This window comes from Aythya marila (genome assembly GCF_965140915.1).
Source record: "Aythya marila genome assembly, chromosome: 27".
NCBI classification, from domain to species: domain Eukaryota; kingdom Metazoa; phylum Chordata; class Aves; order Anseriformes; family Anatidae; genus Aythya; species Aythya marila.
The window spans coordinates 1,182,312-1,195,352 of NC_139068.1; the positions used below are offsets into that span (position 1 = coordinate 1,182,312).

The window sequence follows — 13,041 nt, forward strand, 5'->3', positions numbered from 1 at the left end:
CAGTGGAAGAGCTGACAGCTCCATCTAAGGGCACTCCAAGTGAACTAGCAGCTCACAGCATCTTGTTTATTTTAAAACTGTATTATCTAAACGTTTTTATTGTACTTAAAAAACACCTCACATTAGAGGGAGTTATTAAATAGCATATACAACAGCACCTCATCCAGAAGAGTTCTGCTTCTGCTTTTGTGCAGTTTAACTAGCCTTGCTCAGTATAACACTCCATTAAAAAAAAATCTTTTCACACTGAATTTCTCATTTCAATGTCAAGGTATGAAACAGCTGTCAGACACCACTATGAGGTGATTGCTTTTCCACACTCAAATTATGCTTCCAGCATACAGCACAATATTTGTGCACCATCGTTCTTCATTCTACTTTCTGTGCAAGAAGCTACATCAAATTTATGCCGACTTTTCTGACAACAAACACAGTAGTAAAAAATGTTATTTCAGGGAAAAAAAAAAAAAAGGAATTTCAAAGTGCTGTTTGACTATGAAAACAAATGGGAACAACCATAAGAAAAAAAGGCTGCATGAACAGCACACCAGCATCAGCCCATTCTTAGTAACGAATGAGGTAGCACAAGTTAAGCTCTCTCATCTGAAAAAAGAGTTCCCGTTACGGGAAATCCCACAAAATAAATCAGCTTTATGCTGGCACTTTCAGAAAGCCCTCACAGGCAAGGAAATCTTCCATGGGAGCTACCAAAAGCAGGAATTGACCAGATATTAAAGGTTATAGTTGAGCTCTATGGGGAAATGTTCCTCCACATAAGTAGCAAGCATAGTCTCTTTCATTGGGACTAATTTATAAAGCAATTAAAACTGAGGTAAGGCAATACAAGAAGAAAAGGTGTTTAAGCAGTAAATCTCCTCCCTCTGCTGGAGAGATGGCTCCACAGCAAAGAAAAACACCACACACTTCACAGCTGCAGTATTTCCTTTGCCTTTCCGTGTACTTCAACTCACATTTTTGTAAATTTACACTTTGTCCACCCATGTAATCTTAGTGTATTAAGACTATCAACACTGATAAATGGACTGAAGCACCCTTAAGTCATTTATACAACAGATTTTTTAATCCCATACTTCAATCTGTTGCAAGTCTAATGAACCATCTTGATGCTAGAGTATTCAGATTTTGTTTTAGGCTTTCCTACAGTGGGAAAAGACAAAGCTGTCAAAACCAAGAAAATTTAACTTCAGAGAATTAGTTTGTGGTTCTTCTCCCCCTCATCTGCCCTCCCCCCCCCCCTTTTTTTTTTTTTTAAAGCAGCCCTTACACAGAGCTGCTACAACCTTCAGCTAGATTAAGCACAATTTAATTATCTCGGGGCAGTTCTACTGGCAAATCACAGGATGCATCTACGCAGGGAAGCTCATCTAAGGGGAGGGCAGGAGTATTCAGGCAGTGCATACTGCTGGAAAAGTTGACCACCACCTCTTTCTCCTGTGACCCATGAGACATTTAGAGAAGAAAAGCAGCTGCCAATCCCAAGTAGGAGAAAAGGAGAGGGTTCAAGACACCAGCTTCCTGCATTTATGCACACAGCTTCACGTCAAAATAGAAGAAACAGAAACACTGAAGTGAGCCCTCTCAGGTTGGGGGGCACCATAGGGAAGAGAGATGGTACATTTTCCCAGTCTGCAGATAGGAAATTCAAGCATGTCAAGACTGACCAAGTTAGCAATAAAATCCCCACATACAATCATTCAGTCTAATTATTACTTTGGTAGAGTCTCTATAATTGGCCTGGTGCAGTACCGGTGTTCAAGTGCACACAATTCCAATCTCCACCTTTTTTCCCCCCACAACTAAGGTATCTGGTTGGCTGGCAATTTTGTTTAGAAACGACAAAAGACACCTACCTTTTCCTGCTCCAGTAACTGTTGCAGACTTGCTTTATACTGAGGAGTTTTCATGTATGCCATGAACTGCATGTACTGGATCTTAAAAGAGTCTGCAAAAGAAACAAGGAGATGATATATTTCAAGTGAGAGAAAGTGCAATGCTCCAAAAGACTGCTTGCTCCCTTGACCTCCCACCCTTGCTCTCACTTCCTTTTTGTTTGGATTCTCAGGCAAACCAAGCCATTAAGGATCAATTTAAAGCATGCTGAAAAAGTCTTCTGGTGCAAGCCGAACTCTTGGATCCATTAGCTATCTTTAATAGGTAATCCAGTGAAAGTCATGACGCTGCATTCTAAAATGAGGAAGATGACGGGTGCTAATGCTGCGCTTGCACAATGAAAGAGGAGTTGAACAGTTTTTAATGCACTGTCAGTAAAAGCAATACAAGACTAGCTGTAACAGCCGAAAGGGGCACTGAGCTCACAGCACTCATTCTCCCAGCATCCTTAGACGGGGCTTGCTGTATTCCTCCTGCCCCCACAGAGATGACAAGCTCATGCCCACATTCATTCTCTCTCCAGGGATTACTTGCTCCTCACCCTCACACTCCTTTTACTCCTATTATGCAACACCTTCTTTCTCCCCAGCCCTCCTGGGGTCCTTTCATCATGAAGCCAACCACATGACTAAGTCTGGTCTGCTGCAATCACAGGCAACCAGAACATGCAACAGACATTATACAGACTGTTGCAGCAAAGTTTCCTCCAGACAAGTGTAATTCCCCTCACCGCTCCCCAGGAAACACCCAACTCACTCCTTTTCTCTCTTTCTCTACAATAAGTCACTCACAACCACAACACAGTGCAGGAAGAGAGCAGAAGTTAAGGACATCACAAATGCCTTAGGCCTGTACAACAGAAGGAAATATTACAGTAGAAAGGATCAAGGGGGAACAACACCCAAGGTTTTCTTTAAATCACCTTTGTGACCCCCCCCCAAAAAAAAAAAACACTCTGACAATCTCATTACTGTTTGACTTTGCTGTAAGTTTCACAGGGAGAATGGAGTGTTGTTGTCCAAGACTGTATCGCTTAAGAATAAAAGAATGGTTTAATTTAAAATGAAGTTATTTCTGGACTAGCCATTTCCATTTAAAGTTATTTTGGATTCCTGCTAAATCCATTTCTTCCCATTTGTGCCAAATGAGAGCTAAATAACATCAAAAACACAGACCAAGACATCAACTTCAGCAGCAAGTTGGCCCCCAATATGCAGCTTTCCACAGTGGCTGTCTATTAACAGCCATTCAATTTAGCATATGCTTAGAAATGTCAAAGGAAAAATCCCCATCACGAACACTGTGACAATATTACAGCCATACCTAGCAGCTTTTGTAGTGCAGGGGGGGTAGGTGTCACCAGTAGCTGGTTAGATGAATGCCGTTGCACTTTAGGAGGTAGTTGGTAATACGGACTATGAGGTGACTTGTATGCATCTGAAGAGAGACAAAAAGATAACCTTTCATTGTTTCTGGCAAGGGCACAGAAGGCTTTATTATTCAAAGGCATGTTACTTAAAATGTTTGGACGGGCATCTACAGCTTATCTTTAGAAGAGGAGCCACAAAGACAAACAAAGACAAGCTGTCAACCACAGCACAGCTCCAGCTCCTGGTCAAATAGCTACAGACAGTTTCAATCACCATCACCTCACAGAGGCACACCACCCCCCTCCAGGAGCATTTTGCTTTGGTGGTAAGGAAGAAGTTATGGCACAAAACCAAACTAAACCCAGCACTAAAGCAAGAATGACCTCCCTGCTTTCATTCAGAGCCTCAGATCCTTATCTGTACTCACATGGCAGGGAAGGGCTTCTCCTAACGCCTGCTTTGAACTCACCCTGAGGAGAGGATGAAGATGTCTGTGAAACAGTTTGAGCATGCAGAAGTTCTAGTGCAGTTTGGTTCTTCTTAGTCTTGCGCTCTGTATTTGCAGTGTTCATTTTCTTGGGACGTCCTCGTTTCCTGCCTGCCATTTTCCTTCCTTTTTTACTTAGCTTTTTCTTCCGTGCTTTCGAGGGAGATGGCTTTTTAACAGAATTTGCCCCAGCTTTTTCTTCTTCAGCACCAGAATCCTAAGAGATTTTTTAAAAGCCAAAAGCACTTTAGTCTTTTCTACCTACATATGCAGCCTTTACTTTAAGCGTGCACTTATAAAACTATTAAACAAAGTTATTAAAGTAAACCAATGCATTGTGGTTAAATAACTTGACAATGAAATAGACTAGCTTGGGATTAGAGCTGTCCCCAGCACCCAAGTTGTGCTAATTCCCTTCTGAACCTACTCATTACGGAGAAAGAGGTCTGTTGTCTAAGAAAAGCTGATTATACCTTCTCTATTGACTATATTCTTCAACTAAATTTAATTAAAAAGTCAAAGTACATTCAACACTTTATGTTTTTGTGCATGAGCAGTTGCTGCATCTCTAATAGTGCCATGCAACTGAAGGAGAAAGGAAGTCTTTGCAAGAGACTCAGCACACTCTGAATTCCATTCAAGGGTTTATGACTCAGGGAAAGCTCTGCAAGCCAATGCGAGGGTGGTCAACCAACTCTTCTGTTCATCTTGCAATACTTTTTTTCCAGAATTATTGGTGCAATTCCCAAGTGTCACTCAATCATATTTTTGTCCACAGCAACAGCAATACCAGTTTATATACTCGCAACAAACAGTCTTCCCACAGAATCAGGCTTTTCCTGACAGATTATGAATTCATTTAAAGCTCAAGAGAAAACGTATTTACTCTACAAAAAATGCTGGACAGTCACCTTATTTTCTTGAACCTTCGTTGGAGTAGTTGTGTTGCTCTTATTTTCTCGTTGTTGACGACGTCTAGCTGCCTCTTGTTCCTCCTGAACAAATATTTTACACAATTTAAAAATTTGTTCTTATATTTTGCACTAATACAGATCCCTGCATTTCCTGACTTAGTCTTCTAAGAGAGCTAGGTGTAAGTATTCATATCATACAAAGCCAAATTTAAAAAAAAAAAAAATAAAGAAAAACAACTTTGTTACCAGCTGGGGAAAAACACTCACCCTGCTCCAGGCTACAGTCAGTCGGAAAAGGAAGTTAAGTGCAAGTCATCCTTTTGCATTGCATTACCTACTATAATGGGTTTCAAACATGTGGCCACAAAGGAAAGGATATTAAGCCCAAACATCTTCCCTTATTCTGCCCCACCTCCTAAGTCTACCCCCAAGATCATACACTAGTGTTTCAAGGTTTTTTTTAATAACACAAATTTTAAATATTACAATATCTTTACCTATACCCCCAATATTTCATGTATCACTTTCCAAGTCATATAAGTTTTTTAATGGCAAAGCCATTAATCATCATCTAATTCAACTTTAACCAAGTCCATGGAATACAGCATAAAAGCAATTTTGAAGCTTAATTTTCTACTAGTCACTAAGGCCAGGATATTTCAAACAGCTCACTAAAAGCCCGTCTTGTACCTTCCACGTGAGGTTAAACTTACACAAAAATTCGGACAACTCCAACACCTCTTCAGTTTGAGAAATTTATCAACCAGATTGCATGAATGGCAGACTTAAACAGCTTCACCATTTAAAGCAGGGTAGTTCAAAAGTACACGGATGCCATTCTGTATTTAAGGTACCACTGGTCAGTTTTAAGACTAATCTTCTCCTAAAGTTTTGAATTGCATGTCCTTGCTTCTTTCCATTACTTAGAATACCAGCACCAGTTATTTCACATGGATAAAGCCCAGTCTTAAAAATCCTCTGGCATTTTAATTCCACACGTGATAGTACAGACTGCAGCAACTGACAACGCATTTCACATCTCAAATAGCAAGTCCCAAAAGTTGAAGCTCAGAGTGCACTTCAGCTTCATTTTCATGCAGTTGAACACTGGGACAGATTCAAATTACCCTTTCCCTCTTAAACTTCAGTTCTTCAATGAACAAATAGCTCTTTAAAGGTCTCCAAGGCAAGGGAAAAACACCATGAGGTTGGCCCGTTAATTACCTATTATAAAGCTCTTAAACATTATTGTATTAGTGCTTGATGGCATATGATGCTTTGCTTCAATTAGCTCCATGCACATGTTCCTTATGTATCAAGAAAACTCAATTTGCTATCAATTCCATACATTTAACAAGTGACTAAGGTCCTCAGATTGGCTGCCCCATTATTTTGAATTTTGTACAAAAAATATCTGAAACTTACCCTGAGTTTTGGATTTTTGAGACTAGAAAAATAGTTTTCAAGCTGCAAATACAAAGATAGTCATTCTGTAAGTCGCGACAGAAAAATACATAAGAATAAAATAATTTAAGACAAATGCAGAAATTAACTGTTTTTCTTCTGCTAAGCTACATCAAGAAGCCATTTATATTCATTCTTTTTAGAGACAAACACATTGTGTGGCAGGACATAATCCAAGCCTCAACAAGGTTTTATCGTCTGCACCACAGCCTACTCTTGGTTTAAAGCTTTGTGTAATGTATCTCCACTCAGCAGAAGGCTATTTTCAATGAAGCTACTTCACTCCTGTACTCCACTAAAATATTTATCAGCACTCTAGTATATTCTTTAACAAAAGCACTATTGAACTAAAGCAGACTGAAAAAAAATACTGTATCGTATTGCACACAAAAAACTCAGCATAGGAATAAAGTATTTTTCCACAAAAGTTTGTTTCTATAGGGTTGGTTTTGCTTTCTATAACTGAAAAGATAAAAACAAACAGCGAATGCATCAGCATTGTTACTGAGCTTTGGTTGGTTCTACATCAACTGAAAGATCAATTAAAACTGAGCATTATTACTATGGCAGTCTGTACACCACAAAGGAAAATGATGAGTTAAAGACCCCCAGAGTCTTCGCTTAATGTGTAAGCTATAGTGCAAGACCACCACTACGCACAGCTGCTATCCTGGAACACGAGAAAGAATTATACTTGTAAATTTATACACCTTCAAGTAATTAACAGACTGCCATAGGACTGCCTGAAGTTTCCTTGCTGATTCCAGAGCAGGTGAAGCAGCCAGAGATCAACTGGTCAGTAGTTATACTCACTATGGTTCGGTCAATAGTATGCAGGTAGTAAGAAACTGGTTTCCCGGTCCATGACACAGACCCTTTCAGTGGTGATAGCTCCACAACTCTCATTATAGTGCCAATATCTAAAGGAAGAAAGTCAAGTTAGGGAGCCTGAGCTTGCTCTGTTTGCCACTTAGTTCTATCCAGCTGAAAGTAGCCATGCAATGGTAAAAGCATGCTCACAACAAAACTCTAAGCTTCACATACAGAAAGCAATGGCCTAAAAGAAAGTGCTGCAGTGAGTTTAAAAAGCAGTTCCTTGTTCTCTTGTTGATCTAATTTTTATTTGCTCAGGAATAGCCATTCTAGAGTAAAAACGATGCGCTAGTGCAACTTCTTAAAAAACGCGACATTCCCGTGTCTATTTTCATCTGTTATAACAGGCAGGATTTAATTAGATAGGACCAGTTCAGAATCTTGTTAGATCCAACCCATGTAAACTGTAACTGCACTAAATTTGGATTGAAGACAAATATGTTTTAAATTTGCTTTCTTGCCTGTATTTGTTTTGTTCCCTAGAATTAATAGGTATGGGATGTGCCTAAGTATTTCCATAACCACTGAACACTAAAGTGGCATGACTGTACAAGAAATTATGGCACATTTCTAATTAAAGGGAAAATAATTACCCAGAGGAGTCAAAAAGCAAGGTTTAGGATTCAGCAACATCAGTTGCTATTTTAACCACATTTTAATACTTGCTTTTGTTTGTCCAACTCTTCCCACATTTCTATTTCTTTTTCCAGGTGATACAACTAAGACAAAATTGGTATATTGATAAAAAAGGTTGACTCCTTTCAAAAGGGTTATCATTTCCACTATATATTTAAATTTATTTAATTATTCATATATCAGATGAAAACATGAGACATACTCAGGCACAAAAAAAAAAAAAAGACAAGCTGAATTAAAGTATTACAGAAAGCCTTCTAAGGCAGCAGCATGAAGGTAGCACAGCAGAGTGAATCACCTTCTCTGCGTGTGATGGATATGCACATTTTATGCCACAAGCTCTAAGTGGATGACATTTCCCTGGAAGCATCATTTACAACAATCCATTAAGACTGGAACAAGCCCCAGGCCTAGAGCAGCCCACGCAAATTCGTTTGATATTGGTATTTCCCAAATAAAGTATAGTCACAGAATGGGATTAGGATCTAAAACTGATTTTCATTATTTTCCCCCATTGTTTGGGACAGACAACGGTAATTTCTTTTCAGATTTTTTTTTTCTTGAATCCTTGTAAGAGCTTCCTATTAGCAGAAGCTATTACCTATTCTTTTGCTAAGCAATCTGACACACACAAACCTTAATTAGCTCTTTCTATATAATTTTGGTATCAATGTTCACATCAAGCATTAAGTAACAGTATATAAAACTTCAGCATTCATGAAGGTTGAAACAGAGTAAGGAGCTGGCCCAACTGACAGTCATAATCAGGCTGTTTATCGGGGGGGGGGGGGGGGGGGGGGGAGGGTGTTGTATATTGGCCACTTAGTCTCCTCACTACTCTTTTAATAACTGCAGTCTGCCAAACCTAGAAAAGAGGGAGATAAGACGGTCAGAAGCCAGAAAAGGCTTGATAAGCCAAAGAAAAAAAAATTATTTACATAGGCAGATCTCCTAAGGGAAACCACCAAAGTACCTTCTCCTATTTCATCTAGTTCTAGTGTGCTATAAAAGAGGAAGCAGACTTCGCTTAGGTGCTCTTTGCCTTATTAGCAAAATGGCAGGTGGATCTCAGCTCTCTGGAGGTTTGAGGACCTCCAGCAGCACACATCAGCTGTGTTTTATTTTCATGTACATATCTACAAAAGATTGGCAAGCAAGGATCAAATGGTTAGTAAGGTTCCAAACAACCAGATGCCACAGAAAAGATTATCAAAGAGAAATAAAATGGCACTTTTGGGTGCCCGATGCTCAGGACATTCACAACAACTCAAGCTCAGTAAAAATAACTCACAATGGCACTATTTCAGTTAAATGTCTTAATGACAGTCTTCAAATTACTGTTCTTGAAAAGCAGTTTACCATAAGCATCAGGCCAAAACCAGAAAAGAGAACTTGAGAGTTGTAACTCTGTACGTTACTGGCCGTGTTTGTACAAGGAGGGGAATAAAGTGTTTTTGAAATCTAGAAAATGTTGTGCTCTGGACACAGTAAATGCACGTAAAACCTGGCTTGGATCATTCTACTGCTTGCAAAACTTTCAACAGTAAAAACTGAAAAAAGTCAGAAGCAAAACCAACAATACAGAGTGTTGGTAATCTCAGAACCTCATTAAATTGCAGTTCACATACTTGCAGAGGATAGCATTGGCAAATATCAAGTCTACTATGACCAGAAGGAAAGAAAAAACAAACTCTGTTGGCAGCAAAACAGACACAGCAACCGGGCTTTTATGGGATGGGTCTGTTTGACCAGTTCACAGAGCAGAGGATGAGGCATTCCAAAGTTGAGCAGTTCAGCATCTAAGAGTTTTAAATCACAACTGGTGGGATTTACCTGTCCAAATTTAGACAGCTATGATACAAGGAACTTGCATGCAAGCTAGTCACTGTAGCTCTTTGTACTTAATGAAGAAATGAATCACACCCTTGAAACACCTTATTTCTCTTCAGCTATAAAAGACAACTACGAAAGCCCAGGAAGAGGGGAAACACCAATGTGAGAGACACCTAAAGCTATCAGGATGAACCTCATAAAATAGAGCTCTTCTTAAAAGACATTTCGCTTTGGCACATGTGCTATGATAATATACAGTATTTTTCTACTTACTTAACTCTTTAAAAAGCAACAAAAACCCACGTGTGCAGGTAACAAATATGGCATAGTTGTAGTGAACAATAAAAAAGGGCATTCCTACCGCTCAAGTTTCGACTGTTAATTCTAAAATTTAGAGGTGCAAAAGGTTTTGAGGACACAATTCTCCCACCTATAAAAAGAAAAAAAAAAAAAAGCAAAGTCAGTTTCTACTGTTTTTTAAAAATGACCAGTTTTTAAATATAACTTAATATAGAGTCCTAAAGACCAGCTCTACTGAAACTATCACTACTGTATCATTACCAAAAAAAATGTTACTTAAAGCTCATACTGACAGCATCTAGAGAAGTCAGTATGATAGTCCTGCTAGGTAGCCATGTCACTTAGAAGCGATGGATCTTAAAAACACTTTAAAAAAGGAACACATTATTTCTCAGTGGCACTCTACAGAATATTCAGTTAGGAACAATGGTATCTTATTCCAGTTACGGTCTGTAAAACCTAAGACTGAACACTTTTGTTTGTTTGTTTGTTTGTTTTTGTTTTTTGTTTTTGTTTTATTCAAATGTACCAGACTGAGCATGTGCTGAAACAGAACCAGGAAGAAGATTCAGGTTTCTAAGTTTTGTGAAGAGATCTTGAATGTTCCCCACCTTGCCACTTCTCCCAAGCCACTACTAACAAAAATTTAAAAGTCACTAAAGTTAAATAAGACATTAGGTTTCAGGGTTTTATGGTTTGCATCAGAGCCCAGAAGTCACATTATTTACTTCCGCACAAAGTTGTCCTATGGGAAGCCACAGCTTCTTCGTTCATTCCACGTTTTTATTTTTTTAAGAAATATTTGTTTTTGCAACTTCTGCCATAACCAAATACATTTGTTACTCATCCAAGTGGTTAAGAGAAAAGAAAAAGACACTAAACTACCTCAGGCATTAAGGGCTGCAGTGGCATTACTGGACATCCCCGGTCACTGGTGCCTGCAAGGCAACTTCTCAAGAAGCACACAAGACATCACCAGTGACAGTGTCCCCATTTTAATAGTAATTAGTTAATACCCAGTACTAAGTGTGACAATTTTAAATAGGAGAATCCAGTAATTGAATTCAGTATGCAATTATGGAAACTGGATGCACAAAGCCAAGCCTGTGTGGCTTTGCAGTCTCCATGGCTGGGTGTCCTCTACCCACCACTGGTGCCAAGTGTCTGAACACAGGAGCCCCACAGCCAGGAACTTTACTGGTCCCCACAATAGATGAGCAAGGACCAGTCGCTCCTCCTGCCACACAGAGCACTGGAAAAGGTCTTCATGTGCAGAGCCACCTTCAGGGAGTCACACAGATTGGTGATTCATATGAAGATAGGACATAAAAAGCCCAAAAAATCACCATCACAGTGCAGACGTTCATCCATACGGCACAGAAGGAAACCACCAACCTGGCTCCCGATGGCCATAACTAAGCTGTTACTGCCACCAGCTCCCACAGCAGCAGGAAACCAAGGGAAAAAGGTTTGAAGTTCGATTTGTTACCTTCCTTCATGTTCGCAAATCGCTCCTTCAGTTGGTGATCCACCTCAGGACCAAAGGCAAAATTATTCACAAAAATAACACTGCAAGACAATGGTGTAGTTAATAAACAGGAACAGGCACATGGCATCCAAGCATACATGCACAACTATCTCTCACCGCCTGCTATAAGCCACTGGCACTTACAGCATTTACAGGCACTTGTGAAACCAAAACACACTGCATGTCCCTGACTATACAGCTACTTCCATCTAACAAAGTGTTTTCTCCTGGCATCATTACACAAAACAGTACCTAAACCTCAACATCCACAAATACTGCCCAAATAATTACATTTTTAAAAAAACATAAAGGCAGCCTGCTCTGACAGTTCCTCTCAGCATACAGCTGGCTTTTGCACCACAAGCTTATTAATTACATCAGCAAGTTTCAACACAGAAACAATGTGCAAAATATTTTCACTCCTCTCCCATGGTGAGAGCAAACATCAACACAACAACTACCAACACATTCACCACACATAGAAAACAATCCTCCAGCACAACAAATACATTTAATCTTATTACTTACTCATATGCATTTAAAATATCACACTAAAACATCACAGCTTCTCTTCTAGCTCTAAATTCTCCCATAAAGCAAAGGGGAGGTTTACATTTCCCAGCACAAATTTCCCCGTCCTAAACCCAGCACTTCACCCTAAGCCCCAACAGAAGAGTTGCACCTTTGTGTCTGGGTTAAGAAATCCAATGTGCGTGTGTGTGTGTTCCTGAAAACATCACTCACATGGAAACACAGACACCTGAACATAGGTAGAATCATACAAACAGCATTTGGGAAAGAAGCAGAACACATCACAGATTCAAAAAGAAAAAAGAAAAATTAAAAAAACACCTTATTTTTGAGAGCCACATAGTCTGGCTTTGATCTAAATGTCCCTGATACCTGCTCCCTACCAGCCTGCGGTAAGGGTCCTCAGCATCCCCCAGAAGCCATGAGCACCCTGCATGCATATGCTGTGAAGGCCATGCTGCCACGTTGTTCCAGCATGAAGAATTGATTTATTTGCAAGAGATCTGTTTGAAACCCTCCCCTCTTAGAGCCTCCACACATGAAACATGCTCACCAAGGACAATGAGTTTAAGAGCAGCAGCCAAAGTTACTAAAAACTGCAGATAAAAAAAAAAAGTATATATTCAAATATACGTATGTCCAGTACATATATATCTCTTGCTACTCCTTGCTCCTGGAAATTTGGGAAACCCTGCCTGGCAAGTCAAGGCTTACAGGGGTTTCTTCCTCCTCCTTCCCACCACATGCCAAAAAAGAGGCCTTGCAGAACAGCCAAGCATATTAATGTGACTAGAAAACATTCAGGAAAGGAAGGGAAAAAGTTTTCCAGATATATTTCTTAATGTTCATTCTGGCACGATGTTGTGTGCTCACATGACAGAACCACAGGAGGCCCCAGTCCACCTTGATTTCAGCCCTCTTTTCAGCACACACTGCTGAGTCCCAAGCAGTTATTTACTGGAATACTGAACACTCACAGCAGTGCGGAGCTGGGCATCCTTTCCTCCAGAGCCCAGCCACTGGCTCACGGGAAGGGCAGTCCTCAGCTCACCAAGATGGGACGGCTCCAGTCTGAATGCATCAGACAGTCTGCAGCCTCACTAGAGAGCAGATGCTGAACAGTTGGCACTCTCGGGACAAATGCAAACACCTAACGTTTGTGAGCAAAAAGCTACTTCTTGAATTTCTGTATCA

General features: G+C 39.9%; 1 protein-coding gene across 5 annotated transcripts in view; it reads right to left on the reverse strand.

The window, feature by feature from the left end:
• DOT1L (DOT1 like histone lysine methyltransferase) overlaps positions 1-13,041 on the reverse strand; it is a 74,321-nt gene that overhangs the window by 23,331 nt on the left and 37,949 nt on the right. For all 5 annotated transcript variants that reach the window (XR_014319100.1, XM_082779932.1, XM_082779930.1 and 2 more), the window contains exons 9-16: positions 11,278-11,357; positions 9,850-9,918; positions 6,960-7,066; positions 6,108-6,149; positions 4,680-4,763; positions 3,751-3,985; positions 3,235-3,348; positions 1,872-1,963 (exon numbers count right to left, since the gene is read on the reverse strand). Coding sequence is in view for 4 of the 5 variants with exons in the window: in XM_082779932.1 (XP_082636058.1) it covers positions 1,872-1,963; positions 3,235-3,348; positions 3,751-3,985; positions 4,680-4,763; positions 6,108-6,149; positions 6,960-7,066; positions 9,850-9,918; positions 11,278-11,357 (823 nt within the window). In the remaining variant the exon portion in view is untranslated. The remainder of the gene's footprint in view (positions 1-1,871; positions 1,964-3,234; positions 3,349-3,750; positions 3,986-4,679; positions 4,764-6,107; positions 6,150-6,959; positions 7,067-9,849; positions 9,919-11,277; positions 11,358-13,041) is intronic.